Source organism: Ciconia boyciana, chromosome 30 (genome assembly GCF_034638445.1).
Source record: "Ciconia boyciana chromosome 30, ASM3463844v1, whole genome shotgun sequence".
Lineage (NCBI taxonomy): Eukaryota > Metazoa > Chordata > Aves > Ciconiiformes > Ciconiidae > Ciconia > Ciconia boyciana.
The window spans coordinates 1,022,744-1,048,888 of record NC_132963.1 but is presented as its reverse complement, the minus strand read 5'-3'; the positions used below and the strand labels follow the sequence as shown (position 1 = coordinate 1,048,888).

Below are 26,145 nucleotides of genomic sequence, written 5' to 3'. Positions count from 1 at the left end.
GTGGTGGGCACCCATGGGTGGGGGTGCAGGGGGGAGCACCCATGGGTGCTGTGCAGGAGCCGGTGTGGTTTTGGGGTTCCTAGCGCTGCGAGGATCACGGTGCTGGGGGTCCCTGGGTCTGGGGGTGCTCCGGGGGGTTTGGGGCTTGGGGTCCTGGGGTCCCGGCGCGTCCCTCCAGGGGGGTGCTGGGTGCAGCCTGCTGGGCACCGTGAGCACCCATGGGTGCTGGGGTGCAGGAGCCGGTGTAGTTTGGGGGTTCCTAGGAGGATGACGGGTGCTGGGGGGTCCCTGGGTCCGGGGGGGTCCGGGGGGTTTGGGGGGCTTTGGGGTCCCGGGGGGTCCTGAGGGGGTGGTGGGGGGTGTGAGGGGGAGCACCCATGGGTGCTGTGCAGGAGCTGGTGTAGTTTGGGGTTCCTAGGAGGATGGCGGGGTGCTGGGGGTCCCTGGGTCCTGGGGGGTCCGGGGGGGTCCGGGGGTTTGGGGGTCCCGGGGGTCCTGAGGGGGGTGCGGGGTGTGAGGGGAGCACCCATGGGTGCTGTGCAGGAGCCGGTGTGGTTTTGGGGGTTCCTAGGAGGATCACGGGGTGCTGGGGGTCCCTGGGTACCTGGGGGGGTTTGGGGTCCGGGGGGTTTGGGGGGTTTGGGGGTCCTGGGGTCCTGAGGGGGTGCGGGTGCAGGGGGAGCACCCATGGGTGCCGCGCAGGAGCTGGTGCGGGACGAGGGCTTCGCGGTGCTGCGCCGGGTGTTCGTGGATTTTGGGGGGATCAGCCTCAAGCGCAAGTTCCTGGGGGGGCTGGAGCCCGAGGCCGTCAACATGATGATCGGTGAGGGGGGCACCCAAAATTTGGGGGGGGGGTCGGGGTGGGGGGCACCCAGGGGGTGGTTTGGGGCATTCGGGGTTGGGGGCACCCACAGGGGTTTGAGGGGTTTTTGGGGGTTTGGGGGGTTTGGGGGAGGGGGTTGAGGGGGTGGGGGGGTGGGGTGGGGGGCACCCAGGGGTTTTTAGGGTGCTGGGGGCACCCAGGGGTTTGGGGGGTGTTAGGGGGGTTGGGGGCACCTGGGGGTTTTGGGGCACCCAGGGGCCTCGGGGGGCATGGGTGGGTTTGGGGGGTGGGGGCACCCAGGGAGTCTGGGGGGGCAGAGGGTTTTGGGGGCCATGGGTGGGTTTGGGGGGTCTGGGGGGTGGGGGCACCCAGGGGGTTGGGGGGTCTTGGGGGGTTGGGGTGCCCATGGGGGGTGGGGGCACCCAGGGGTCTGGGGGCAGGGGGTGCCAGCAGCACCCATGGGTGCTGACGGGGGCGCAGGCTCCATCCGCATCGACAGCCTGGGGGCCCTGACGGAGCTGTCGGAGTGCGACGGGCGGCTCTTCCCAGTGGGCTACCAGTGAGCACTGGGAGGGACTGGGAGGGACTGGGAGGGGCTGGGGGACTGGGAGGGAGTGGGAGGGACTGGGGGGGACTGGGAGGGGACTGGGGGACTGGGAGGGGCTGGGAGGGACTGGGAGGGGACTGGGGGGACTGGAGGGGACTGGGAGGGACTGGGAGGGGCTGGGGGCTGGGAGGGGCTGGGAGGGACTGGGAGGGGACTGGGGAGAACTGGGAGGGGACTGGGGGGACTGGGAGGGGACTTGGGGGGACTGGAGGGGACTGGGAGGGACTGGGAGGGACTGGGATGCGCTGGCAGGAACTGGGGGGGATGCAGGGGGGATGTGGGGGTTTCCTGGGCCATAGTGGGGGGCACTGGGCCATACTGGGAGGAACTGGGAGATACTGGGAGATACTGGGCTGTACTGGGATGCCCTGATGGGATACAGGGATGGGTTTTAGGAGGCCTTGGGAGCTACTGGGCGGCACTGGGGCATACTGGGAGGAAGTGCGGGGGATGCAGGGGGGATGTGGGGGTTCCCCGGGCCATAGTGGGGGGCACTGGGCCATACTGGGAGGAACTGGGGGGAACTAGGAGGAACTGGGAGATACTGGGGTGCCCTGATGGGATACGGGGATGGGTTTGAGGAGGCCTTGGGAGCTACTGGGCGGCACTGGGGCATACTGGGAGGAAGTGGGGGGGATGCAGGGGGGATGTGGGGGTTCCCCGGGCCATACTGGGCGGCACTGGGCCATAGTGGGGGGCACTGGGCCATACTGGGAGGAACTGGGAGCAACTGGGCTGTACTGGGATGCCCTGATGGGATACGGGGATGGGTTTGAGGAGGCCTTGGGAGCTACTGGGCGGCACTGGGGCATACTGGGAGGAAGTGGGGGGGATGCAGGGGGGATGTGGGGGTTCCCCGGGCCATACTGGGCGGCACTGGTCCATACTGGGGGCGGCAGGTGCTGGCGGCTGTACTGGAGCACCCGGGACGCCCGTCGCCGTTGCTGGTATCGCTGCCGCATCCTGGAGCATCACCCGGGCCCCGGCCCCGAGGGGGCCCCCCCCCGGGCACCCCGAGGAGAACCGCACCATCGCCCACGGCCCCCGGTACGGCGGGGCCCCCAAACCCCTCGGGGCCCCCCAAACCCCTCGGCCCCCCCCTCGGGACCCCCAAACCCTTTGGGGTCCCCCCAAACCCCTCGCGGTCCCCCAAACTCCTGGGTGTCCGTGTCCCCCCCCGATGCCTGGGGCACGTCCATGACCCCCCAAGATGTTGGGGACCCCCTGCATGTTGGGGACCCCCCAGATGTTGGGGACCCCCCGGATGCCTGGGTCCCCCAAACTCCTGGGTCGCCCCCCCCCCCAGATGCCTGGGTCCCTTTCATGACCCCCCAGATGTTGGGACCCCCCAGATGTTGGGGACCCCCAGATGTTGGGGACCCCCAGATGCCTGGGTCCCCTTCATGACCCCCCAGATGTTGGGGACCCCCCTGCATGTTGGGGACCCCCAGATGTTGGGGACCCCCGGATGCCTGGGTCCCCCAAACTCCTGGGTCGCCCCCCCCCCAGATGCCTGGGACCCCCGGATGTTGGGACCCCCAGATGTTGGGGACCCCCCACATGCCTGGGTCCCCTTCATGACCCCCCCCCAGATGTTGGGGACCCCCGGATGTTGGGGACCCCCAGGACCCCTGGGTCCCCTGAACTCCTGGGTCCCCTCCATGACCCCCCAGATGTTGGGGACCCCCTGATGTTGGGGACCCCGGATTTTGGGGACCCCCCAATGCCTGGCTCCTGGTTTTGGGGGGGGCAGAGTGGGTGGGGCCCCCGGGTGCCTTTGGGGGCGGGGGGCACCCCGGGTCCCCGGTGCCCCTGACACCCCCCCCGTCACCCCCAGGTGCCAGCCCAGGGCCCCCCCCCAGCCCGGGTGGGGGGGCCCCCCCCGGGGGTCCCCGGGGCCCCCCCACCCGCCGCTCCCGGGGGCCCCCCGGCTACTCGCCCACCCCGCGGGCCCCCCGGCAGCCCCTCCCGCCCCCTCCCCTCCCCCGGTGAGTGATGGCGGGGGGGGGGGACGGGGGGGACGGGGACGTGGGGGGGATGTGGGGGGGACATTGGGGACAGGGGGACACAGGGGGATGTGGGGGGACATTGGGGACAGGGGGGACACGGGGGGATGTGGGGGGACATTGGGGACGGGGGCACGGGGGGGGATGTGGGGGGACATTGGGGACGGGGGGCACGGGGGGATGTGGGGGGACATTGGGGACAGGGGGACACGGGGGGATGTGGGGGGACATTGGGGACAGGGGGGATGTGGGGGGGACAGGGGACATTGGGGACAGGGGGACACGGGGGACACGTGGGGGGACATGCAGGACATTGGGGACAGGGGGGGACACGGGGGACAGGGACATGGGGGATGTGGGGGGGACATTGGGGACAGGGGACACGGGGGGATGTGGGGGGACATTGGGGACAGGGGGACACGGGGATGTGGGGGGACAGGGGACATTGGGGACATGGGGACGTGGGGGGACAGGGGACATTGGGGCGGGGGGACATTGGGGACAGGGGGGAATGGGGAGCTTGGGGGCATGGGGACGGGGGGGACACGGGGGGACAGGGACATGGGGACCCTTGGGGACATTGGGGACGGGGGACCCTTGGGGACAGGGGGACAGATGGAGGGGACATGGGGGCCTTGGGGACAAGGGGGGACACACTGGGGACAGGGGATGGGACATCAGGGAGCCTTGGGGACAGGGGGAATATGGGGGGGGGACACGGGGGGACATGGGGACAGTAGGGGACATCAAGGACACTTGGGGACAGGGACACGGGAATGGGGTTGGGGACGACTTTGGGGACACAGGGGGGACACGGGGGGACCCTTGGGGACACGAGGGGACCCTTGGGGACACGGGGGGCACTTTGGGGACACGGGTGTCCCTTGAGGACACGGAGCTCCTTGGGGACAAGGTGGGGGACGCCTTTGGGGACACGTTGGGGGGGGGGGGTCTTTGGGGACGCTTGGGGACACGAGGGGACCCTTGGGGACACCTGGGGGTCCCTTGGGGACACCTGGGACGTCCCCTGAGCCCGTGTCCCCCCAGGCAGTGCCACCCCGGTGGCCCGTCACATCCTCACGGTGGGGGACCCCGAGTTCCCCCCGCCCCGGCGGGCGCGGAGGGCGCTGTCACCCGCCGGTGTCACCCGCCGCTGTCCCCCGCGTCCCCCGGGCACCCGCCCGCCCCCTCGGCCACCGTCACCCCCGAGGCCACCGTCACCTGGGGGACCGAAGTCTGAGCCGTTGTCACCTGGAGGGCCACCGTCGGCCACGGGCCACCCGTCACTGCAGGAGCCAGCGTCACCCGCGGGACCGAGGTCGCCCACGAAGCCACCGTCACCCGCGAGGTCCTCGTCACCTACGGGGCCACCGTTGCTCTTGGGTCAACGCTCGTCCCTGGGGCCACCGTCACCCAGGGGACCGAGGCCACCGACGACCCCACCGTCCCCCCTGGAGCCGTTGTCCCCGTCGGGTGGCCCGGACCTGGCCCTGGACGAGCTGGATGTCACCGAGCTGGCCTTGGCCGCCGGGCTGTTGGGTGCCTCGGGGCCACCGGCGGGTGACAGCAGCGAGGAGGAGGAGGGCGGTGGCACCCGCGGCGGCACCCGCGGGCGTTACTATCGCTTCGCCCGCACCGTGGTGACACGGGAGCCGCCGTCCCCGTGTCCCCTCCCCCTGCCCCACATCGACCAGCTGGACGGGGTGGACGACGGCGGGGACAAGGGACAGAGGGGACAACGGGACGGGCCACCGCCGGGGCCGCCGCCCCGGCCACCCGCCGCCGAGGACCTTCCCTCGGACATCGTGGACTTTGTTCTCAAGAACATGGCGGGGGACGGCGCCAAGGCCGCGGGGACCCAGGTGTCGGGGTTGGGCGTCAACGGGGACGGCGGCGGTGGCACCCCGTGGGTGACGGAGGGGTCCACCTGCCGTCCCGCCGAAGGACGGGGGTCCCGCGATGGCCACCGAGGGGGTCCCCGTGGTGGGGACGTCCATATGGGCGACGGAGATGACCCCCACGGAGATGGCGCCCGTAGGCACGTCGTTGGTGGCCTTGTCACCCGTGGAGACGCCGCCCGTGGAGATGTCACCCGAGGGCACGTTCTTGATGGCCACGGCACCCGTGGAGATGCCACCCGTGGAGATGTCACCTGTGGGGACGTTCTTGATGGCCGCGGCACCCGTGGAGATGTCACCCATGGACATGTTCTTGATGGCCATGGCACCCGTGGAGATGCCACCCGTGGAGATGTCACCCATGGACATGTTCTTGATGGCCACGGCACCCGTGGAGATGCCACCCGTGGAGATGTCACCCATGGACATGTTCTTGATGGCCACGGCACCCATGGAGATGTCACCTGTGGGGACATTCTTGATGGCCATGGCACCCGTGGAGATGCCACCCGTGGAGATGTCACCCATGGGCACGTCTTTGATGGCCACGGCACCCGTGGAGATGCCACCCGTGGAGATGTCACCCATGGGCACGTCTTTGATGGCCACAGCACCCACGGAAATGCCACCCGTGGTCACGTCATGGGTGGCCTTGTCACCTATGGAGATGCCAGTTCCACCCATGGCCGCGTCACCCACGGCCACCTCACCCCCGGAGGTGCCACCAACGGCCACGCCACCCCTGCAGATGCCACCCACCACAACGGCACCCATGGCCCCGACGTCACCCACCGCCCCCTCTGCAACGCCACCCGCCGCGACGTCACCTTCTCCAACAGCACCCACGGCCGTGTCACCCGCCTCAGTGCCAGCCGCCACGGTGTCACCCAGGACGAGGCCGGGGGACACTGGGTGTCACCGTGGGGCACGGCCGGGGCACCCAAACGCCCCGGGGAGACGCCGGGTCCCGTTGCCAAGCGGGCCCGGCTGGAGGCCACCGGTGACGAGGGGGACAGCACCGAGGACAACCCGGCCACCAAGTAAGGATCACGGCCGGTGGCACCCATGGGTGCCCCCCCGCATCCAAGAGGGACACCCGGTTGGGCCCGTGGGTGCCCACCGTGGTGGGACCATCCCGGTTGGGCCCATGGGTGCCCACCACGGTGGGACCGTCCCGGTTGGGCCCATGGGTGCCCACCATGGTGGGACCTCCACAGTTGGGCCCATGGGTGCCCACCGTGGTGGGACCTCCACAGTTGGGCCCATGGGTGCCCGCCGTGCCCCCGGTTGGGCCATGGGTCCGGTACCGTCCCAGTTGGGCCCATGGGTGCCCACCACGGTGGGACCGTCCCGGTTGGGCCCATGGGTGCCCACCGTGGTGGGACCTCCACAGTTGGGCCCATGGGTGCCCGCCGTGCCCACCATGGTGGGACCTCCACAGTTGGGCCCATGGGTGCCCACCATGGTGGGACCTCCACAGTTGGGCCCATGGGTGCCCACCGTGGTGGGACCGTCCCGGTTGGGCCCATGGGTGCCCACCACGGTGGGACCGTCCCAGTTGGGCCCATGGGTGCCCACCGTGGTGGGACCATCCCGGTTGGGCCCATGGGTGCCCACCATGGTGGGACCTCCACAGTTGGGCCCATGGGTGCCCACCGTGGTGGGACCATCCCGGTTGGGCCCATGGGTGCCCACCGTGGTGGGACCGTCCCAGTTGGGCCCATGGGTGCCCACCATGGTGGGACCTCCACAGTTGGGCCCATGGGTGCCCACCGTGGTGGGACCGTCCCGGTTGGGCCCATGGGTGCCCACCATGGTGGGACCGTCCCAGTTGGGCCCATGGGTGCCCACCACGGTGGGACCGTCCCGGTTGGGCCCATGGGTGCTCCCAGCCCTTCCTGGCATGTGGGGAGGTGTCTGTGGGTGCCAGGAGCACCCATGGGTGATGGTTGCACCCACAGGCCCGGCCGGGTCCCAGTGCCGCTGCCACCGCTCCGGGACGTGCTCGACATCAAGGAGGAGCCTGAAGACCTCAGCGACACCGGGAGCTTCGGGTGAGCACCCAGCACCCACCCCGGGGTGCCCAGCACCCATCCTGGGCACCCACCACCCAACCGTGGGCACCCACCACCCATCCTGAGCTCCCACCACCCAGCCATGAGCACCCACCACCCATCTACGGGCACCCACCACCCATCCTGGGCACCCACCACCCAACCGTGGGCACCCACCACCCATCTGTGGGCACCCACCACCCATCCATGGGCACCCACCCAACCATGGGCACCCACCACCCATCTGTGGGCATCCACCACCCATCCTGAGCTCCCACCACCCAACCACGAGCACCCACCACCCAACCACGGGCACCCACCACCCATCCTGAGCACCCACCACCCATCCTGGGCACCCACCACCCAACCGTGGGCACCCACCACCCAACCACGAGCACCCACCACCCATCCGTGGGCACCCACCCATCCTGGGCACCCACCATCCATCCTGAGCTCCCACTACCCATCCATGGGCACCCACCACCCATCTGTGGGCACCCACCACCCATCCATGGGCACCCACCCAACCATGGGCACCCACCACCCATCTGTGGGCATCCACCACCCATCCTGAGCTCCCACCACCCAACCACGAGCACCCACCACCCAGCCATGGGCAACCACCACCCATCCTGAGCACCCACCACCCATCCTGAGCTCCCACCACCCATCCTGGGCACCCACCACCCAACCGTGGGCACCCACCACCCAACCACGAGCACCCAGCACCCATCCTGAGCACCCACCACCCACCCATGGGCACCCACCACCCATCCATGGGCACCCACCCAACCATGGGCACCCACCACCCAACCGTGGGCACCCACCACCCATCCATGGGCACCCACCCAACCATGGGCACCCACCACCCATCCTGAGCACCCACCACCCAACCATGAGCACCCACCACCCATCTATGGGCACCCACAATGCATCCTGGGCACCCACCACCCAACCGTGAACACCCACCACCCATCCTGAGCACCCACCACCCATCCATGGGCACCCACCACCCATCTGTGGGCACCCACCACCCACCCATGGGCACCCACCACCCAACCATGAGCACCCACCACCCATCCTGAGCTCCCACCACCCAACCGTGGTCACCCACCACCCAACCACGAGCACCCACCACCCATCCATGGGCACCCACCACCCATGGGTGCTGCGCCCCCCTCACCCCAGTCTCCCCCAGGTCCCCCGGGCCCGTCACCCTCCCCGGCTGCAGCCCCCCGAGCGACGGCACCCTGGAGCCCCCTTGGGCCGCCTGCGCAGGTAGGGGCACCCATGGGTGCCACCGATGTGGGGTGGGGTGGGGGGCACCCATGGGTGTCCCCAGGGGGAGCAGGGACATCTAGGGGTGCCGCCAACGTGGGGTGGGGTGGGGGGCACCCATGGGTGTCCCCAAGGGGAGCAGGGACATCTACGGGTGCCACCGATGTGGGGTGAGGTGGGGGGCACCCATGGGTGTCACCACTGGGACTGGGGACACCCAGGGGACACCCATGGGTGCCCCTAAGGTGGGGAGGTGATGGGGACACCAGGGAGGGGACAGGGGCACCCTTGGGTGCCACTAATGGGGGTGGGGGACAGCCGGGGTGTGGGGAGGGGGTTCCGTGGGTGTCCCCGTGTCCCCCAATGTCCCCAATGTCCCTGTGTCCCCCGTGTCACCCCAACGTCCCCGTGTCCCCATGTCCCCGTGTCCCCCCAATGTCCCCCACGTCCCCCACATCCCCCGTGTCCCCCGTGTCCCCATGTCCCCCACATCCCCCTCTGTCCCTGTGTCCCCCAGTGTCCCCCGTGTCCCCATGTCCCCCGTGTCCCCATGTCCCCCGTGTCCCCATGTCCCCAATGTCCCCCGTGTCCCCACGTCCCCCGTGTCCCCATGTCCCCCTTATGTCCCCATGTCCCCCATGTCCCAGTGTCCCCATGTCCCCCCCTGTCCCCCCATGTCCCCGTGTCCCCATGTCCCTCAGTGTCCCCGTGTCCCCATGTCCCTGTGCCCCCATGTCCCCCAGTGTCCCCGTGTCCCCCAGTGTCCCCCGTGTCCCCATGTCCCCCGTGTCCCCATGTCCCTTGCAGTGTCCCCATGTCCCCAGTGTCTCCCCATGTCCCCCTGTCCCTTATGTCCCAATGTCCCAATGTCCCCCTGTGTCCCCATGTTCCCCACGTTCCCCAATGTCCCCCGTGTCCCCCTGTGTCCCCATGTCCCCCAATGTCCCATTGTCCCCATGTCCCCTTATGTCCCCATGTCCCTGTGTCCCCATGTCCCTTGCAGTGTCCCCATGTCCCCAATGTCTCCCCATGTCCCCCTGTCCCTTATGTCCCAATGTCCCCCCATGTTCCCCACGTTCCCCAGTGTCCCCCCGTGTCCCCCAATGTCCCCCAATGTCCCCGTGTCCCCATGTCCCTGTGTCCCCATGTCCCCCAATGTCCCCCAATGTCCCCGTGTCCCCGTGTCCCCTGTGTCCCCATGTCCCCCATGTCCCCGTGTCCCCATGTCCCTGTGTCCCCATGTCCCCCATGTCCCCCAATGTCCCCGTGTCCCCATGTCCCTGTGTCCCCATGTCCCCAATGTCCCCCCGTGTCCCAGTGTCCCCATGTCCCCCATGTCCCTTGTGTCCCCATGTCCCCTTATGTCCCCATGTCCCTGTCCCCCATGTCCCCCATGTCCCAGTGTCCCCATGTCCCCCATGTCCCCTGTGTCCCCTGTGTCCCCATGTCCCCCAATGTCCCCCCGTGTCCCCTGTGTCCCCACGTCCCCCCGCGTCCTTACGTCCCCAGGTCCCTCGCAATGTCCCCCACGTCCCCACGTGTCCCCCCCCCAGGTGGCAGCTCGGAGGACGAGTCCCCCGCCCCCTCTCCCCCCGCCCGCCCCCACCTGCGCTTTGAGATCAGCAGCGAGGACGGGCTCAGCGTCACCGCCGACACCATCGACGGTGACACGGGGGACATCGGGGGGATGGGGGCGGGGGACATCGGGGGATGGGGGGACATGGAGGGGACATGAGGACATTGGGGACATGGGGGACATTGGAGACATGGAGGGACATGGGGACGTCGGGGGATGGAGGGGACATGGGGGGATGGGGGGATGGAGGGACATTGGGGGACATGGGGACATGGGGAGATGGGGGACATTGGGGACATGGGGACATTGGGGACATGGGATGGAGGGGACATTAGGGGGAGAGGAGGGGACATGGGGACACTGGGGACATGGGGGACATTGGGGGATGGAGGGGACATGGGGACATGGGGACATCAGGGGACATGGAGGGACATGGGGACATGGGGAGACGGGGACATTGGGGACATGGGGACATTGGGGACATGGGGATGGAGGGGACATTAGGGGGCAGGGAGGGGACATGGGGACACTGGGGACATGGGGGACATTGGGGGATGGAGGGGACATGGGGGGACAGGGGGACATGGGGGATGGGGGGACATGGGGGACATGGGGACATCAGGGGGACATGGAGGGGACATTGGAGACATGGAGGGGACATGGGGACGTTGGGGGGATGGAGGGGACATGGGGGGATGGAGGGGACATGGGGACATGGGGACATTGGGGACATGGGATGGAGGGGACATTAGGGGGAGGGAGGGACATGGGGACACTGGGGACATGGGGGGACATGGGGGGATGGAGGGGACACAGGTGCCACGAGGGGCCATGACATTGGGGGGGTGTTGGGGCCCTGGGGGACAGGGGGACAGGAGGGGACAGGGGGGACGGGGGGACAGGGGGACACGGGGCGGGGGGTGACGCCGCCGTGTCCCCGGGCCAGGCGCCTGGCGCGCCGTCATCGAGAGGGTGCAGGAGGCGCGCGCCCACGCCCGGCTCAAGCACCTCTCCTTCGCCGGTGAGCGCGGGGACCCCCAAACCGGGGACCCCCAAACCGGGGACCCCCCAAAAACCTGGGCCCCCCAAACTTCTGGGGCCCCCCCCAAACTCCTGGGTGCCCCCCCAAAACCTGGGTCCCCCCCAAACTCCTGGGTCCCCCCAAATTCCTGGGGCCCCCCAAATTCCCGGCTCCCCCTGACTCCAGGGTCCCCCAAACTCCGGGGTCCCCCAAACTCCGGGGTCCCCCCAACTCCAGGGTCCCCCCTAATTCCGGGGTCCCCCAAACTCCGGGGTCCCCCCAAATTCCAGGGTCCACCCCCAAACTTTTGGGTCCCCCAAAATCCAGGGTCCCCCCAACTCCAGGCCCCCCAAACTCCAGGGTCCCCCCAATTCCGGGGTCCCCCTCAAACTCCAAGGTCCCCCCCAAATTCCAGGGTCCCCCCCCCAAACTTTTGGGTCCCCCAAACTCCTGGGTCCCCCTCAGATGCCTGGGTCCCCTCAAACTTCTGGGTCCCCCCAAACTTTTGGGTCCCCCCAACTCCAGGCCCCCCAAACTCCGGGGTCCCCCCAACTCCAAGGTTCCCCCTAATTCCGGGGTCCCCCCAAACTCCAAGGTCCCCCCAAATTCCAGACCCCCAACTCCTGGGTCCCCCCCCAAATTCCAGGGTCCCCCCAAACTTTTGGGTCCCCCAAAATCCAGGGTCCCCCCAACTCCAGGCCCTCCCCAATTCCGGGGTCCCCCAAAATCCAGGGTCCCCCCAACACCAGGGTCCCCACCCAATTCCAGGGTCCCCCCCAACTCCGGGGTCCCCCCCAAATTCCAGGGTGTCCCCCAAACTTTTGGGTCCCCCAAACTCCTGGGTCCCCCTCAGATGCCTGGGTCCCCCAAATTCCAGGGTCCCCTCAAACTTCTGGGTCCCCCCAAACTTTTGGGTCCCCCCAACTCCAGGCCCCCCCCCAAACTCCGGGGTCCCCCCCAACTCCAAGGTTCCCCCAAATTCCAGGGTCCCCGCCCCAAACTTTGGGTCCCCCCAACTCCAGGCCCCCCAAACTCCTGGGTCCCCCCCCCAACTCCAGGGTCCCCCCCCAACTCCAGGGTCCCCCCAACTCCAGGCCCCCCCAAACTCCTGGGTCCCCCCCAGATGCCTGGGTCCCCCAAACTTTTGGGTCCCCCAACTCCAGACCCCCCCAAACCCCTGGATCCCCTCCCCAGACCCCTGAGTCCCTCCCCCCCCCTCCCCTCCCTCCAACCTCCTGGGTCCCCCGTCCCATCCCACCCCCCACCCCGACCCCTGCACCCATGGGTGCTCCCCCCAGGCATGAGCGGGCTGCGGCTGCTGGGGATGCAGCACGACGCCGTCATCTTCCTCGTGGAGCAGCTGCCGGGGGCGGGCGCCTGCCGCCGTTACCGCTTCCGCTACCACCCGCGCCGGGACCCCCCCCACCCGCCGCCCCGCAACCCCTCCGGCTGCGCCCGCGCCGAGCTCTACCTGCGGTGGGTGCTGCCCCCCCGACCCCCCCCGGGGCACCCATGGGTGGCTGGGGCTCTCCCCGGGGGGGCTGGGTCACTTTGTAGAGCATTTAGGGGTGGTGGCATCCCCCCCTGGGGCACCCATGGGTGCTGCTGGTCCTCTTAGGGGGTCGGCATCCCCCCCCGAGGCACCCATGGGTGCTGCTGGTCCTCTTAGGGGGTCGGCATCCCCCCCTGGGGCACCCATGGGTGCTGCTCGTCCTCTTAGGGGGTCGGCATCCCCCCCTGGGGCACCCATGGGTGCTGCTCGCCCTCCCCAGGGTGTCACCACCCTTCCACAGGGCACCCATGGGTGGCTGGGGCTCTCCCCGGGGGGCTGGGTCCCTCTCCAGAGCACTTAGGGGGTCGGCATCCCCCCCTGGGGCACCCATGGGTGCTGCTCGTCCTCTTAGGGGGTCGGCATCCCCCCCTGGGGCACCCATGGGTGCTGCTTGTCCTCCTTAGGGGGTCGGCATCCCCCCCTGGGGCACCCATGGGTGCTGCTGGTCCTCTTAGGGGGTCGGCATCCCCCCCTGGGGCACCCATGGGTGCTGCTGGTCCTCTTAGGGGGTCGGCATCCCACCCCGAGGCACCCATGGGTGCTGCTGGTCCTCTTAGGGGGTCGGCATCCCCCCCTGGGGCACCCATGGGTGCTGCTCGTCCTCTTAGGGGGTCGGCATCCCCCCCTGGGGCACCCATGGGTGCTGCTCGTCCTCCCCAGGATGTCACCACCCTTCCACAGGGCACCCATGGGTGGCTGGGGCTCTCCCCGGGGGGGCTGGGTCCCTCTCCAGAACACTTAGGGGGTCGGCATCCCCCCCTGGGGCACCCATGGGTGCTGCTGGTCCTCCTTAGGGGGTCGGCATCCCCCCCTGGGGCACCCATGGGTGCTGCTGGTCCTCTTAGGGGGTCGGCATCCCCCCCTGGGGCACCCATGGGTGCTGCTGGTCCTCTTAGGGGGTCGGCATCCCCCCCTGGGGCACCCATGGGTGCTGCTGGTCCTCTTAGGGGGTCGGCATCCCCCCCTGGGGCACCCATGGGTGCTGCTGGTCCTCTTAGGGGGTCGGCATCCCACCCCGAGGCACCCATGGGTGCTGCTGGTCCTCTTAGGGGGTCGGCATCCCCCCCTGGGGCACCCATGGGTGCTGCTCGTCCTCTTAGGGGGTCGGCATCCCCCCCTGGGGCACCCATGGGTGCTGCTCGTCCTCTTAGGGGGTCGGCATCCCCCCCTGGGGCACCCATGGGTGCTGCTCGTCCTCCTTAGGGGGTCGGCATCCCCCCCTGGGGCACCCATGGGTGCTGCTGGTCCTCTTAGGGGGTCGGCATCCCCCCCTGGGCACCCATGGGTGCTGCTGGTCCTCCTTAGGGGGTCGGCATCCCCCCCTGGGGCACCCATGGGTGCTGCTCGTCCTCTTAGGGGGTCGGCATCCCCCCCTGGGGCACCCATGGGTGCTGCTGGTCCTCTTAGGGGGTCGGCATCCCCCCCTGGGGCACCCATGGGTGCTGCTTGTCCTCCTTAGGGGGTCGGCATCCCCCCCTGGGGCACCCATGGGTGCTGCTGGTCCTCTTAGGGGGTCGGCATCCCCCCCTGGGGCACCCATGGGTGCTGCTGGTCCTCTTAGGGGGTCGGCATCCCCCCCTGGGCACCCATGGGTGCTGCTGGTGCTCCTTAGGGGGTCGGCATCCCCCCCTGGGGCACCCATGGGTGCTGCTCGTCCTCTTAGGGGGTCGGCATCCCCCCCTGGGGCACCCATGGGTGCTGCTGGTCCTCTTAGGGGGTCGGCATCCCCCCCTGGGGCACCCATGGGTGCTGCTGGTCCTCTTAGGGGTCGGCATCCCCCTGGGGCACCCATGGGTGCTGCTGGTCCTCTTAGGGGTCGGCATCCCACCCCGAGGCACCCATGGGTGCTGCTGGTCCTCTTAGGGGTCGGCATCCCCCTGGGGCACCCATGGGTGCTGCTCGTCCTCTTAGGGGGTCGGCATCCCCCCCTGGGGCACCCATGGGTGCTGCTCGTCCTCTTAGGGGGTCGGCATCCCCCCCTGGGGCACCCATGGGTGCTGCTCGTCCTCCTTAGGGGGTCGGCATCCCCCCCTGGGGCACCCATGGGTGCTGCTGGTCCTCTTAGGGGGTCGGCATCCCCCCCTGGGCACCCATGGGTGCTGCTGGTCCTCCTTAGGGGGTCGGCATCCCCCCCTGGGGCACCCATGGGTGCTGCTGGTCCTCCTTAGGGGGTCGGCATCCCCCCCTGGGGCACCCATGGGTGCTGCTGGTCCTCTTAGGGGGTCGGCATCCCTCTCTGGGGCACCCATGGGTGCTGCTTGTCCTCTTAGGGGGTCGGCATCCCCCCCCGGGGCACCCATGGGTGCTGCTGCCCCCCATTTCGTACCACCCGTCGCTCTCTTCCCCCACCTCCCCCTTGCCCCTCCTCGCCTCTCGGCATTGTGGGGTACCCCGGGGTGGGGGAGCACCCATGGGTGCCCCGGCTGACCCCCTCCCCCACAGGAAGTGCACCTTCGACATGTTCAGCTTCCTGGCGTCCCAGCACCGCACCCTCCCCAGGGCCCCCCCGCGACGAAGAGGAGGATGAGGTGCAGCTGAAGCCCACCCGGTGAGCCCCCACCCTTGGGTGCTCGGGGGAGGGGGGTCCCCGCACCCCTGGGTCCCCTCTGGGGCCATGGGTGGGGAGGGAGCGCTCCCGCGGACACTTGGGCGCCCCCTGCTGCACCCAGTGGCGCTTGGGTCCCCCGTGGGTGGGGGAGGGCGTGGGGTGGGTGTCACCCGGGTGTCCCTCCCCCCCTCCTCGGCGTCCCCTGGGGGTGGGGGTTGGGGTGTCACCCCTGGGGGAGGGGAGCGCTCCCCGGCCACCTGGGTGTGTCCCCCCGCCGCACCCAACGGCGCTTGCGTCCGTCCCCCCCCCGTGGGTGGGTGTCACCGAGGTCCCCTCCCGGGGTCCCCTGCGGGTGGGGGGTGGGGTGTCACCCCCCGGGGTGGGGGTGGGGGTGGGGGAGGGGCTCCGGGAGGCGCCGGGGTCCCCCTGACCCCCCCAGCCGTGCCACCAGCCTGGAGCTGCCCATGGCCATGCGCTTCCGCCACCTCAAGAGAACCGCCAAGGAGGCCGTCGGCGTCTACCGGTGAGGCCACCGCGGCACCTCCCCCGCCACCCCGCCCGCGGGGCACCCAACCCCGGGGCACCCAACCCTGGGGCACCCAACCCTGGGGCACCCAACCCCGGGGGCGCCCAACCCCAGGGGCGTCTCTCCGTGGTGTCACCCAACCTTGGTGTCACCCAACCTTGACGTCACCTCTTCGTGGTGTCACCCAACCCTGTTGTCACCTCTCCTTGGTGTCACCCAACCTTGGTGTCACCTCTCCGTGGTGTCACCCAACCTTGGTGTCACCCAACCCTGGTGTCACCCCGCCCTGGTGTCACCTTGACATCACCCCTCCTTGGTGTCACCCAACCCTGTTGTCACCCCTCCGTGGTGTCACCCCTCCTTGGTGTCACCCAACCTTGGTGTCACCTCTTTGTGGTGTCACCCAACCCTGTTGTCGCCTCTCCTTGGTGTCACCCAACCCCGGTGTCACCCCTCCTTGGTGTCACCCAACCCTGTTGTCACCTCTCCTTGGTGTCACCCAACCCTGTTGTCACCTCTCCTTGGTGTCACCCAACCTTGGTGTCATCCCTCCGTGGTGTAACCCAATCCTGGTGTCACCCAACCTTGGTGTCACCAAACCTTGGTGTCACCTCTCTGTGGTGTCGCCTCTCCATGGTGTCACCCCTCCTTGGTGTCACCCAACGCTGGTGTCACCCAACCTTGGTGTCACCTCTCCATGGTGTCACCCCTCCTTGGTGTCACCCAACCTTGGTGTCACCTCTTTGTGGTGTCACCCCTCCTTGGTGTCACCCCACCCTGCTGTCACCTCTCCTTGGTGTCACCCAACCTTGGTGTCACCCAACCCTGGTGTAACTCAACCTTGGTGTCACCTCTCCATGGTGTCACCTCTCTGTGGTGTCACCCCACCCTGGTGTCCCCTCTCCTTGGTGTCACCCATCTTTGATGTCCCCCCACCCCGGTGTCCCCCCACCCCCGTGTCCCCTCTCCGTGGTGTCACCTCTCTGTGGTGTCACCCCACCCTGGTGTCACCCCTCCTTGGTGTCACCCATCTTTGACGTCCCCCCACACTGGTGTCCCCTCTCCTTGGTGTCCCCCATCTTTGATGTCCCCCACCCCGGTGTCCCCTCTCCTTGGTGTCCCCCATCTTTGATGTCCCCCCGCCCCGGTGTCCCCTCTCCTTGGTGTCACCCAACCTTGGTGTCCCCCCACCCCCGTGTCCCCTCTCCTTGGTGTCCCCCATCTTTGACGTCCCCCCACCCCCGTGTCCCCCCCGGGTGCTCTGGGTGCCGGCGAGTCCCGAGGGCCATCGGTGGGGGGTCGGGGGGTCTGGGTGGCCCCGGGGGGGGGTGGTCCCCCGGGTGCTGGGGAGGAGGGGTGGGGTGACACCGCTGTCCCCCGCTGTCCCCCCCAGCTCGGCCATCCATGGGCGGGGCCTGTTCTGCAAGCGCAACATCGAGGCGGGGGAGATGGTGATCGAGTACTCGGGGATCGTCGTGCGCTCGGTGCTGACCGACAAGCGGGAGAAGTTCTACGACAGCAAGGTGGGACCTTGGGGACATCTTGGGGACACCTTGGGGACACCCTGGGGACAGCTGGGGACACCCTGGGGACACCCTGGGGACGTGGAGACACCATGGGGACGTGGGGTGTGATCCATTGGGTGCTGACTGACAAGCGGGAGAAGTTCTACGATGGCAAGGTGGGACCTTGGGGACATCTTGGGGACACCTTGGGGACACCTTGGGGACGTGGCGCATCACCCACTTGGGGACCGTGTCCCCAACCCCAAGGCATTGGGTGCTCCGTGTCCCCATCCCTGGGTGCTGTCCCCATCCCCTGGAGATGTCCCCATCCCTTCATGGTGTCCCCATCCCTTCATGGTGTCCCCATCCCTGGGTGGTGTCCCCAGTCCCCCGGAGATGTCCCCATCCCTTGGTCCTTTGGAGATGTCCCCATCCCCCAGAGATGTCCCCATCCCTTGGTGGTGTCCCCATCCCTTCATGGTGTCCCCATCCCTTCATGGTGTCCCCATCCCCCAGAGATGTCCCCATCCCCTGGAGATGTCCCCATCCCTTCATGGTGTCCCCATCCCCCAGAGATGTCCCCATCCCCTGGAGATGTCCCCATCCCTTGGTGATGTCCCCATCCCTTGGTGGTGTCCCCATCCCCTGGAGATGTCCCCGTCCCTTGGTCCTTTGGAGATGTCCCCATCCCCTGGAGATGTCCCCATCCCTTCATGGTGTCCCCATCCCTTCATGGTGTCCCCAATCCCCCGGAGATGTCCCCATCCCTTGGTGATGTCCCCATCCCTTGGTCCTTTGGAGATGTCCCCAACCCCTGGAGATGTCCCATCCCTTCATGCTGTCCCCATCCTTGATGGTGTCCCCCATCCCTTGGAGATGTCCCCATCCCTTGGTGATGTCCCCGTCCCTTGGTCCTTTGGAGATGTCCCCATCCCCCGGAGATGTCCCCATCCCTTGGTCCTTTGGAGATGTCCCCATCCCCTGGAGATGTCCCCATGCCTTCATGGTGTCCCCATCCCCTGGAGATGTCCCCATCCCTTCATGGTGTCTCCATCCCTTCATGGTGTCCCCATCCCTGGGTGGTGTCCCCAATCCCCCGGAGATGTCCCCATCCCTTGGTCCTTTGGAGATGTCCCCATCCCTTCATGGTGTCCCCATCCCCTGGAGATGTCCCCATCCCTTGGTGGTGTCCCCATCCCTTCATGGTGTCCCCATCCCCCAGAGATGTCCCCATCCCTTCATGGTGTCCCCATCCCTTGATGGTGTCCCCATCCCCCGGAGATGTCCCCATCCCTTGGTCCTTTGGAGATGTCCCCATCCCTGGAGATGTCCCCATGCCTTCATGGTGTCCCCATCCCCTGGAGATGTCCCCATCCCTTGGTCCTTTGGAGATGTCCCCAACCCCTGGAGATGTCCCCATGCCTTCATGGTGTCCCCATCCCTTGGTGGTGTCCCCATCCCTTCATGGTGTCCCCATCCCCTGGAGATGTCCCCATCCCTTGGTGGTGTCCCCATCCCTTGGTGGTGTCCCCATCCCTTCATGGTGTCCCCATCCCCTGGAGATGTCCCCATGCCTTCATGGTGTCCCCATCCCTTGGTGCTTTGGTGGTGTCCCCATCCCTTCATGGTGTCCCCATCCCCTGGAGATGTCCCCATCCCTTGGTGATGTCCCCATCCCTTGGTGGTGTCCCCATCCCCTGGAGATGTCCCCATCCCTTGGTGATGTCCCCATCCCTTGGTCCTTTGGAGATGTCCCCAACCCCTGGAGATGTCCCCATCCCTTCATGGTGTCTCCATCCCTTGGTGGTGTCCCCATCCCCTGGAGATGTCCCCATCCCTTCATGCTGTCCCCTCCCCGGAGCTGTCCCCTCCCTCCACGCTACCCCCATTCCCCTTCCACCTTCTCCTCCCCCACCCCCCCTTTTAACACCCCTCCCCTCCCCCAGGGCATCGGCTGCTACATGTTCCGCATCGACGACGCCGAGGTGGTGGACGCCACCATGCACGGCAGCGCCGCCCGCTTCATCAACCACTCCTGCGAGCCCAACTGCTACTCCCGCGTCATCCACGTCGAAGGCCACAAGCGCATCGTCATCTTCGCCCTCCGCCGCATCCTCCGCGGCGAGGAGCTCACCTACGACTACAAGTTCCCCATCGAGGAACCCGCCGCCAAGCTCCCCTGCAACTGCGGCGCCAAGCGCTGCCGCCGCTTCCTCAACTGAGGGGGCGGGGCGGGGAGAGAGAGAGAGACGCCCGTGGGGGTGGGGTGGGGCGGGGGAGGGGGTGGGGGGAGGTGGTGGTGGTGGTGGAGAGGGGAGGGGGTTTCTGAAGTTGCGGAGGTGGGTGCAAGCGCGTGGGAGAGAGCGAGGGGCGCGGGGAGCGGCTGGAGAGGCGAGCTGGAGGGCCTGGAGATGCCTGCAGTCAACGTGGGGCACCCTTGGGTGATGGGGAGCACCCACCCACCATGGAGAGCGGCTGGAGAGGCGAGCTGGAGGGCCTGGAGATGCCTGCGGTCAATGTGGGGCACCCTTGGGTGATGGGGAGCACCCTCGGGTGATGGGGAGCACCCACCCACCATGGAGAGCGGCTGGAGAGGCGAGCTGGAGGGCCTGGAGATGCCTGCAGTCAACGTGGGGCACCCTTGGGTGATGGGGAGCACCCAGCAGCCATGGAGAGCGGCTGGAGAGGTGACCTGGAAGTCCTGGAGATGCCTACAGACACCCTTGGGTGCTGGGGAGCACCCACCCACCACACAGAGCGGCTGGAGAGGCGACCTGGAAGCCCTGGAGATGCCTACAGCCAATGTGGGGCAGCCTTGGGTGATGGGGAGCACCCACCCACCATGGAGAGCGGCTGGAGAGGCGACCTGGAGGGCCTGGAGATGCCTCCAACCACCATGGAGCACCCATGGGTGCTGGGGAGCACCCACCCACCACACAGAGCGGCTGGAGAGGCGACCTGGAAGCTGCCGCCACCCCTCCCGTGGAGCAGCGGGGGGCGGGGGGAAGGCGGGGACCCCAGCGTCACCCATGGGTGCCGGGGACCCGCAGGAGCCCCTCCCCCACCCCTCCCCACCGCCCGTGGGCCCGATCCTGCCCCACACTTGTGGGGCCGGACCCCCCCCCCCCCCCCCCGGGGGCCTTTGTAGAGTTTGGGGCTTTTCTACGCACTTTGGGGCGGTTTCGGGGGTTTGGGGTTTTTGGGGTTGTTTTTTTATTGTATTTTAATTTAAAGGCGGCGGAAGCTCCGCCCACAATAAAGAGACTCTGGGACCCGCGGGGAGCCAGGCCACGCCCTCCAGCCACGCCCCCTGCGCTGGCCACGCCCCCCAACACCCACACACCCCCCCCCCCCCCCGCCTTGCTCCGCTCTGCTCCTCCGGTCGCGCCGTGGGAGCCCCGCCCCCTCGCCCCTCCCACTCCGCGCCGGCCCCCCCCCACCCCTCCCCCACCGGCCCTCTCCTCCAGCCCCGCCCCGCCGCGCTGGCCCCGCCCCGCTGCTCCGCTCGCGCCGCCGTAGCCCCGCCCCACCGCGCTGGCCCCGCCCCGCCCCCCCCACTCCGCCGCTGATAGCCCCGCTCCGCCCCGCGCGGCGGAGGTCCCGCCCCCCGCCCGCTCCTATTGGCGGAGCTGCCGCTCCCAGCCTGCCCCGCGGCAGGGGGAGAGGGCGGGGCCGGAAGTGCGGAGGGAGCGGAGGGAGCGGAGGTAGCGGCCGGGCAGGGGGGGTGAGGGGGCACTTGGGGGGCACTTGGGGCTGGGGGGCCCCGGGCACTTGGGGGCTGGGGGGACGCTGTGGGGCCCGGCGGCGCCGTTGGCCCCGGAGGGGCGGCTGTGGGGCGCGGGGAAGGAGAGTTGTGGGGCTGGGGGTGGTTGTGGTGCTGAGGGGGCACTTGGGGGCGGATGTGGGGCCGGGGAGCACATGTGGGGCTGGGGCGGCAGTTGGGAGGCTAGGGGTGACAGTTATGGGGCTGAGGGGGCAGTTGGGGGGCTAGGGGAGCACTTGTGGGGCTGGGGGGGCGGTTGGGGCTTGGGAGGGGTAGTTAGGGGTCCAGGGCGGCGGTTATGGGGCTGGGGGAAGTTGGGGGTCCGGGGGGTGGGGCAGTTGTGGGTCCAGGGGTGACAGTTATGGGGCGGGGGGGGCAGTTGGGGGCTGGGGGGAGTTGGGGGGGCGCTGAGCCCGTGGGTCCGGGGGAGGAGCTGTGGGTGCCAGAGGAATCAGTTGTGGGGCAGGGGGCTGGGCTATGGGGCAGCCGTGGGGCAGGGCTGAGCCGGGGGTCGGTGCCCCCCAACAGATGAACCTGGAGCGCGTCTCCAACGAGGACAAGCTGGAGCTCTGCCGCAAGTACTACCTGGGTGAGCCCCACGGCTGCCCCACGGCTGCCCCATACACACCCTCGCCACCCCACAGCTGCCCCATAGTGCCCCACAGCCGCTTCCAGCCCCTCACGCCTGCCCCATAGACACTCGTAGGGCCTTAGAGCGGGTTTATATCTGCCCCGTAGCACCTGTTAGGTCTCCATAGGTGCCCCGTAGGTGCCCCATAGCGCCCTATAGGTTGCTCAGGCAGCCTATAGCAACGCTATAGCTGCCCTATAGGTATCGCAGGCACCCCACAGCTGCCCCATAGTGCCCCACAGCCATTTTCAGCAGTTTATGGTCACGCCATAGCCACTCGTGGCACCCTATAGCTGCCCCATAGCACCTCTTAGGTGCCCATAGGGACCCTATAGCCAGCCCAGGCACCCTATAGCTGCCCTATAGCTGTTGCAGGCACCGCACAGCCACCCCATAGTGCCCCACAGCCACTTTCAGCAGCTCATAGACACTCGTGGCACCTGTAGCTGCCCCACACCTGCCCCATAGCACCTCTTAGCTCCCCATAAGTGCCCCATAGCTGCCCCATAGCACTTTATAGTCATGTCAGGTACTCTATAGGCACCCTATAGGTGCCCCATAACCACCCTGGACACCCCATAGGTAACCCCAGCAGTCCCATAGCCCCCCATAACACTCCAGAGCTGCCCCATAGCCCCCCCATAAGACCCCCAGCACCCCATAGCTGCCCCATAGTACCCCATAACGCTTCTAGCACCCCACAGCTGCCCCATAGCACCCCATAATGCCTCCAGTGCCCCACAGCTGCCCCATAGCCCCCCATAACCCCCTAGTGCCCCACAGCTGCCCCATAGCACCCCATAATGCCTCCAGTGCCCCACAGCTGCCCCATAGCCCCCCATAACCCCTAGTGCCCCACAGCTGCCCCATAGCACCCCATAACACCCCCAGTGCCCCACAGCTGCCCCATAGCCCCCATAACCCCCTAGTGCCCCACAGCTGCCCCATAGCACCCCATAACGCCTCCAGTGCCCCACAGCTGCCCCATAGCCCCCATAACGCCTCCAGCGCCCCACAGCTGCCCCATAGCACCCCATAACGCCTCCAGTGCCCCACAGCTGCCCCATAACCCCCATAACCCCTAGTGCCCCACAGCTGCCCCATAGCCCCCATAACGCCTCCAGCGCCCCACAGCTGCCCCATAGCCCCCATAACGCCTCTAGTGCCCCATAGCTGCCCCATAGCCCCCCAGCCCCTATTCCCCCTATGCATTTCCCTCCCAGCCTTAATTACCCTGGGGGGGTGTTCATTAATGAGGGAGGTTAATGAGGGGGTAATTAATGAAGGGGGTTAATGAATTGGGCGGGGTTAATTGAGGGGGTTCATTAATGGGGAGTTAATGGGAGTTTAATGAGGAGGGGCTTCATGGGGGTTAATTAATGGGGGTTAATGAGTGGCGGGGTTAATTAATGAGTGGGGGTTAATGAGTGGGGGTTAATGAACGAGGGGGTTAACGAGTGGGGGTTAATTAATGGGGGTTAATGAGCGGGGGCTAACGAGCAGGGGTTGGTTAACGGGCGGGGGTTAACGGGTGGGGGTTTAATTAAGGGGGGTTAATTAACGGGGGTTAATGAGCGGGGGTTAATTAACGGGGTTAATGAGTGGGGGTTCATTAAGGGGTTAATGAGCGGGGGCTAACGAGCGGGGTTCATTAAGGGGGTTCATTAAGGGGTTAATTAGGGGTAAAGAGCGGGGGTTAATTAGGGGTAATGAGTGGGGGTAACGAGTGGGGGTAACGAGTGGGGGTAACGAGTGGGGGTTAATTAAGGGGGTTAACGAGTGGGGGTTAACGAGTGGGGGTTAACGAGTGGGGGTTCAATGGGGGGTTCAATGGGGGTTCAATGGGGGTTAATTAGGGGGTTAATTAAGGGGTTAACGAGTGGGGGTTCATTAGGGGTTAATGAAGGGGGTGTATTAGGGGGTTCATTAAGGGGGCTAACGAGCGGGGAGGCGGGGTTAATGAAGGGGGTTAATGAAGGGGGTTCATTAGGGGGTTCATTAAGGGGGCTAACGAGCGGGGTAATGAGTGGGGGTTCATAGGGGGTTCATAGGGGGTTCATTAATGGGGGTTCATTAAGGGGGTAATGAGTGGGGCTAACGAGCAGGGGTTAATGAAGGGGGTTCATTGGGGGGTTCATTGGGGGTTCATTAAGGGGGTAATTAGCGGGGGTAATGAGCGGGGTAACGAGCGGGGGTTAATGAAGGGGGTTCATTGGGGGGTTAATGAAGGGGGTTCATTGGGGGGTTCATTGGGGGTGTTAATGAAGGGGGTTCATTGGGGGGTTAATTAAGGGGGTTCATTGGGGGGTTAATCAGGGGGTTCATTAGGGGGTTAATGAAGGGGGTATGGGGGGTTCATTGGGGTGTTCATGAAGGGGGCTCATTAGGGGGGTTAATTGGGGGTTAACGAAGGGGGTTAATCAGGGGGTTCATTGGGGGGTTAATTAAGGGGTTCATTGGGGGGTTAATCAGGGGGTTCATTGGGGGGTAACGAGGGCTGAGGCGCGGCCCCGCAGGCGGCTTTGCGCTCCTGCCCTTCCTGTGGCTGGTGAACGTGCTCTGGTTCTGCCGCAGGGCCTTCGCCGCCCCGCCTACGGGCAGCAGCCCCTCATCCGCCGCTGTGAGGGGGCTATGGGGCTGGGGGCTATGGGGCTGGGGGCTATGGGGCTGGGGGGGCTATGGGGCTGGGGGGCTATGGGGCTGGGGGCTATGGGGGGCTATGGGGCTGGGGGGCTATGGGGCTGGGGGGCTATGGGGCTGGGGGGCTCTATGGGGGCTGGGGGGCTATGGGGGGGCTATGGGGCTGGGGGGCTATGGGGGCTATGGGGCTGGGGGGCTATGGGGCTGGGGGCTATGGGGGCTATGGGGCTGGGGGGCTATGGGGCTGGGGGGCTCTATGGGGCTGGGGGCTATGGGGCTGGGGGGCTATGGAGCTGGGGGGCTATAGGGGGGGCCATGGGGCTGGGGGGCCATGGGGCTGGGGGGGCTATAGGGGCTGGGGGACTGAGGGGGGCTATGGGGGCTGGGGGGCCATGGGGCTGGGGGGCTATAGGGGCTGGGGGGCCTGAGGGGGGCTATGGGGCTGGGGGGCTATGGGGCTGGGGGACTCTATAGGGGCTATGGGGGCTGGGGGGCTATGGGGGCTATGGGGGGGCTGGGGGGCTCTATGGGGGGCTGGGGGGGCCTCTGTGGGGGGCTATGGGGGCTGGGGGGCGCTGAGGGGGGGTATAGGGGCTGGGGGCTATGGGGGGCTATGGGGCTGAGGGGGCTCTATGGGGGGCTATAGGGGCTGGGGGGGGCTCTATGGGGGCTGAGGGCTCTATAGGGCCTGGGGGGCTCTATAGGGGCTATAGGGGCTGGGGGGCTATGGGGGGCTTTATAGGGGCTCTATAGGGGCTGTGGGGGACTAGGGGGACTATATGGGGGGCTATAGGGGGCTCTGGGGGGGGCTATAGGGGCTATGGGGGGGCTGTAGGGGGCCCTGGGGGGGCTCTGGGGGGGGCTATAGGGGCTATGGGGGGGCTGTTTTGTAGAGGGTTTCGGGGTGCAGGGGGTCCCCCCAGTCTTGACCCCCCGTTTTCTGCCCCTCCCCCAGACGTGCGGCGCTCGGCGCTGGGGCTGGGGCTGTGGGGGTGGCGCTGGGGGCCTGGGTCGGGGTCTTCCAGAGCCGCCGGGCGAGCTGGGGGCGCTGGGCGATTACCTGGCCTTCACCCTCCCCTCGGCACCCCTGACCCCCTGGGACCCCCCCCGCTTCGAGGGGACCCCCTCCCCCGAGCGAAGGGACCCCCCGGAGTGGGGGAGGTGCCTGAAAGGGGGAGCGGCAGGATGGGAGGTGAGGGGAGGGGCGGGTTGGGGGGGAGGGGGTCGTGAGGGGGAGGGAGGTCGAAAGGGGGGGGAGGGGCGGGTTGGAATGGGGGGTCATGATGGGGAGGGGAGGTCGAAATGGGGAGGGTGGGGGAGGGGCAGGTTGGAATGGGGGGTCGTGATGGGGGAGGGGAGGTCGAAATGGGGGGGGAAGGGGGATGGGGGAGGGGAATTACGGGGGTGGGGGACCCCAAAATGGAAGGGGAGGGGGTGTGGGGGACCCTGAAATTGGAGGGGAGGGAAATGGGGGGAGGGGACCCCAGAATGGGGTGGGGGACCCCAAAATGGGGGGGTGAGGTGGGGGATGGGGGAGCTCTGATATTGGGGGGAGGGGCAGGGGAACAGGGACGTTGGGGGAGGGAGGGGATTTTGGGGACCCCCGGGTTTTGGGTGCTGCTGACCCCCCTCCCCCAGGAGCGGTGACATCATGTGACGTCATCTGACACCCCGCCCCCCCCCCATTTTGGGGCGGTTCCGCTGGGTTTGGGGGTTC

At 67.9% G+C, this 26,145-nt stretch overlaps 2 protein-coding genes across 2 annotated transcripts in view; both read left to right on the top strand.

Annotated features, from left to right (window-relative positions):
* KMT2B (lysine methyltransferase 2B) overlaps positions 1-19,655 on the top strand; it is a 51,200-nt gene extending 31,545 nt beyond the window's left edge. Inside the window, 14 exon segments of the mRNA XM_072848173.1 lie at positions 703-823; positions 1,304-1,382; positions 2,330-2,477; positions 4,894-6,374; positions 7,296-7,388; positions 8,587-8,666; positions 10,220-10,330; positions 11,189-11,263; positions 12,562-12,739; positions 15,258-15,311; positions 15,313-15,363; positions 15,803-15,886; positions 17,283-17,412; positions 19,341-19,655. Coding sequence (XP_072704274.1) covers positions 703-823; positions 1,304-1,382; positions 2,330-2,477; positions 4,894-6,374; positions 7,296-7,388; positions 8,587-8,666; positions 10,220-10,330; positions 11,189-11,263; positions 12,562-12,739; positions 15,258-15,311; positions 15,313-15,363; positions 15,803-15,886; positions 17,283-17,412; positions 19,341-19,616 — 2,961 coding nt within the window. The 3' untranslated portion in view covers positions 19,617-19,655.
* Positions 19,656-20,982: 1,327 nt separating this feature from the next.
* PSENEN (presenilin enhancer, gamma-secretase subunit) lies at positions 20,983-26,085 on the top strand. The gene is given in 8 exon segments (XM_072848171.1): positions 20,983-21,098; positions 21,686-21,746; positions 24,305-24,373; positions 24,376-24,408; positions 25,384-25,419; positions 25,422-25,472; positions 25,475-25,580; positions 26,067-26,085. Coding segments are annotated over 7 exon segments (375 nt in total). The 5' UTR covers positions 20,983-21,098.
* The last annotated feature ends 60 nt before the right edge of the window (positions 26,086-26,145 follow it).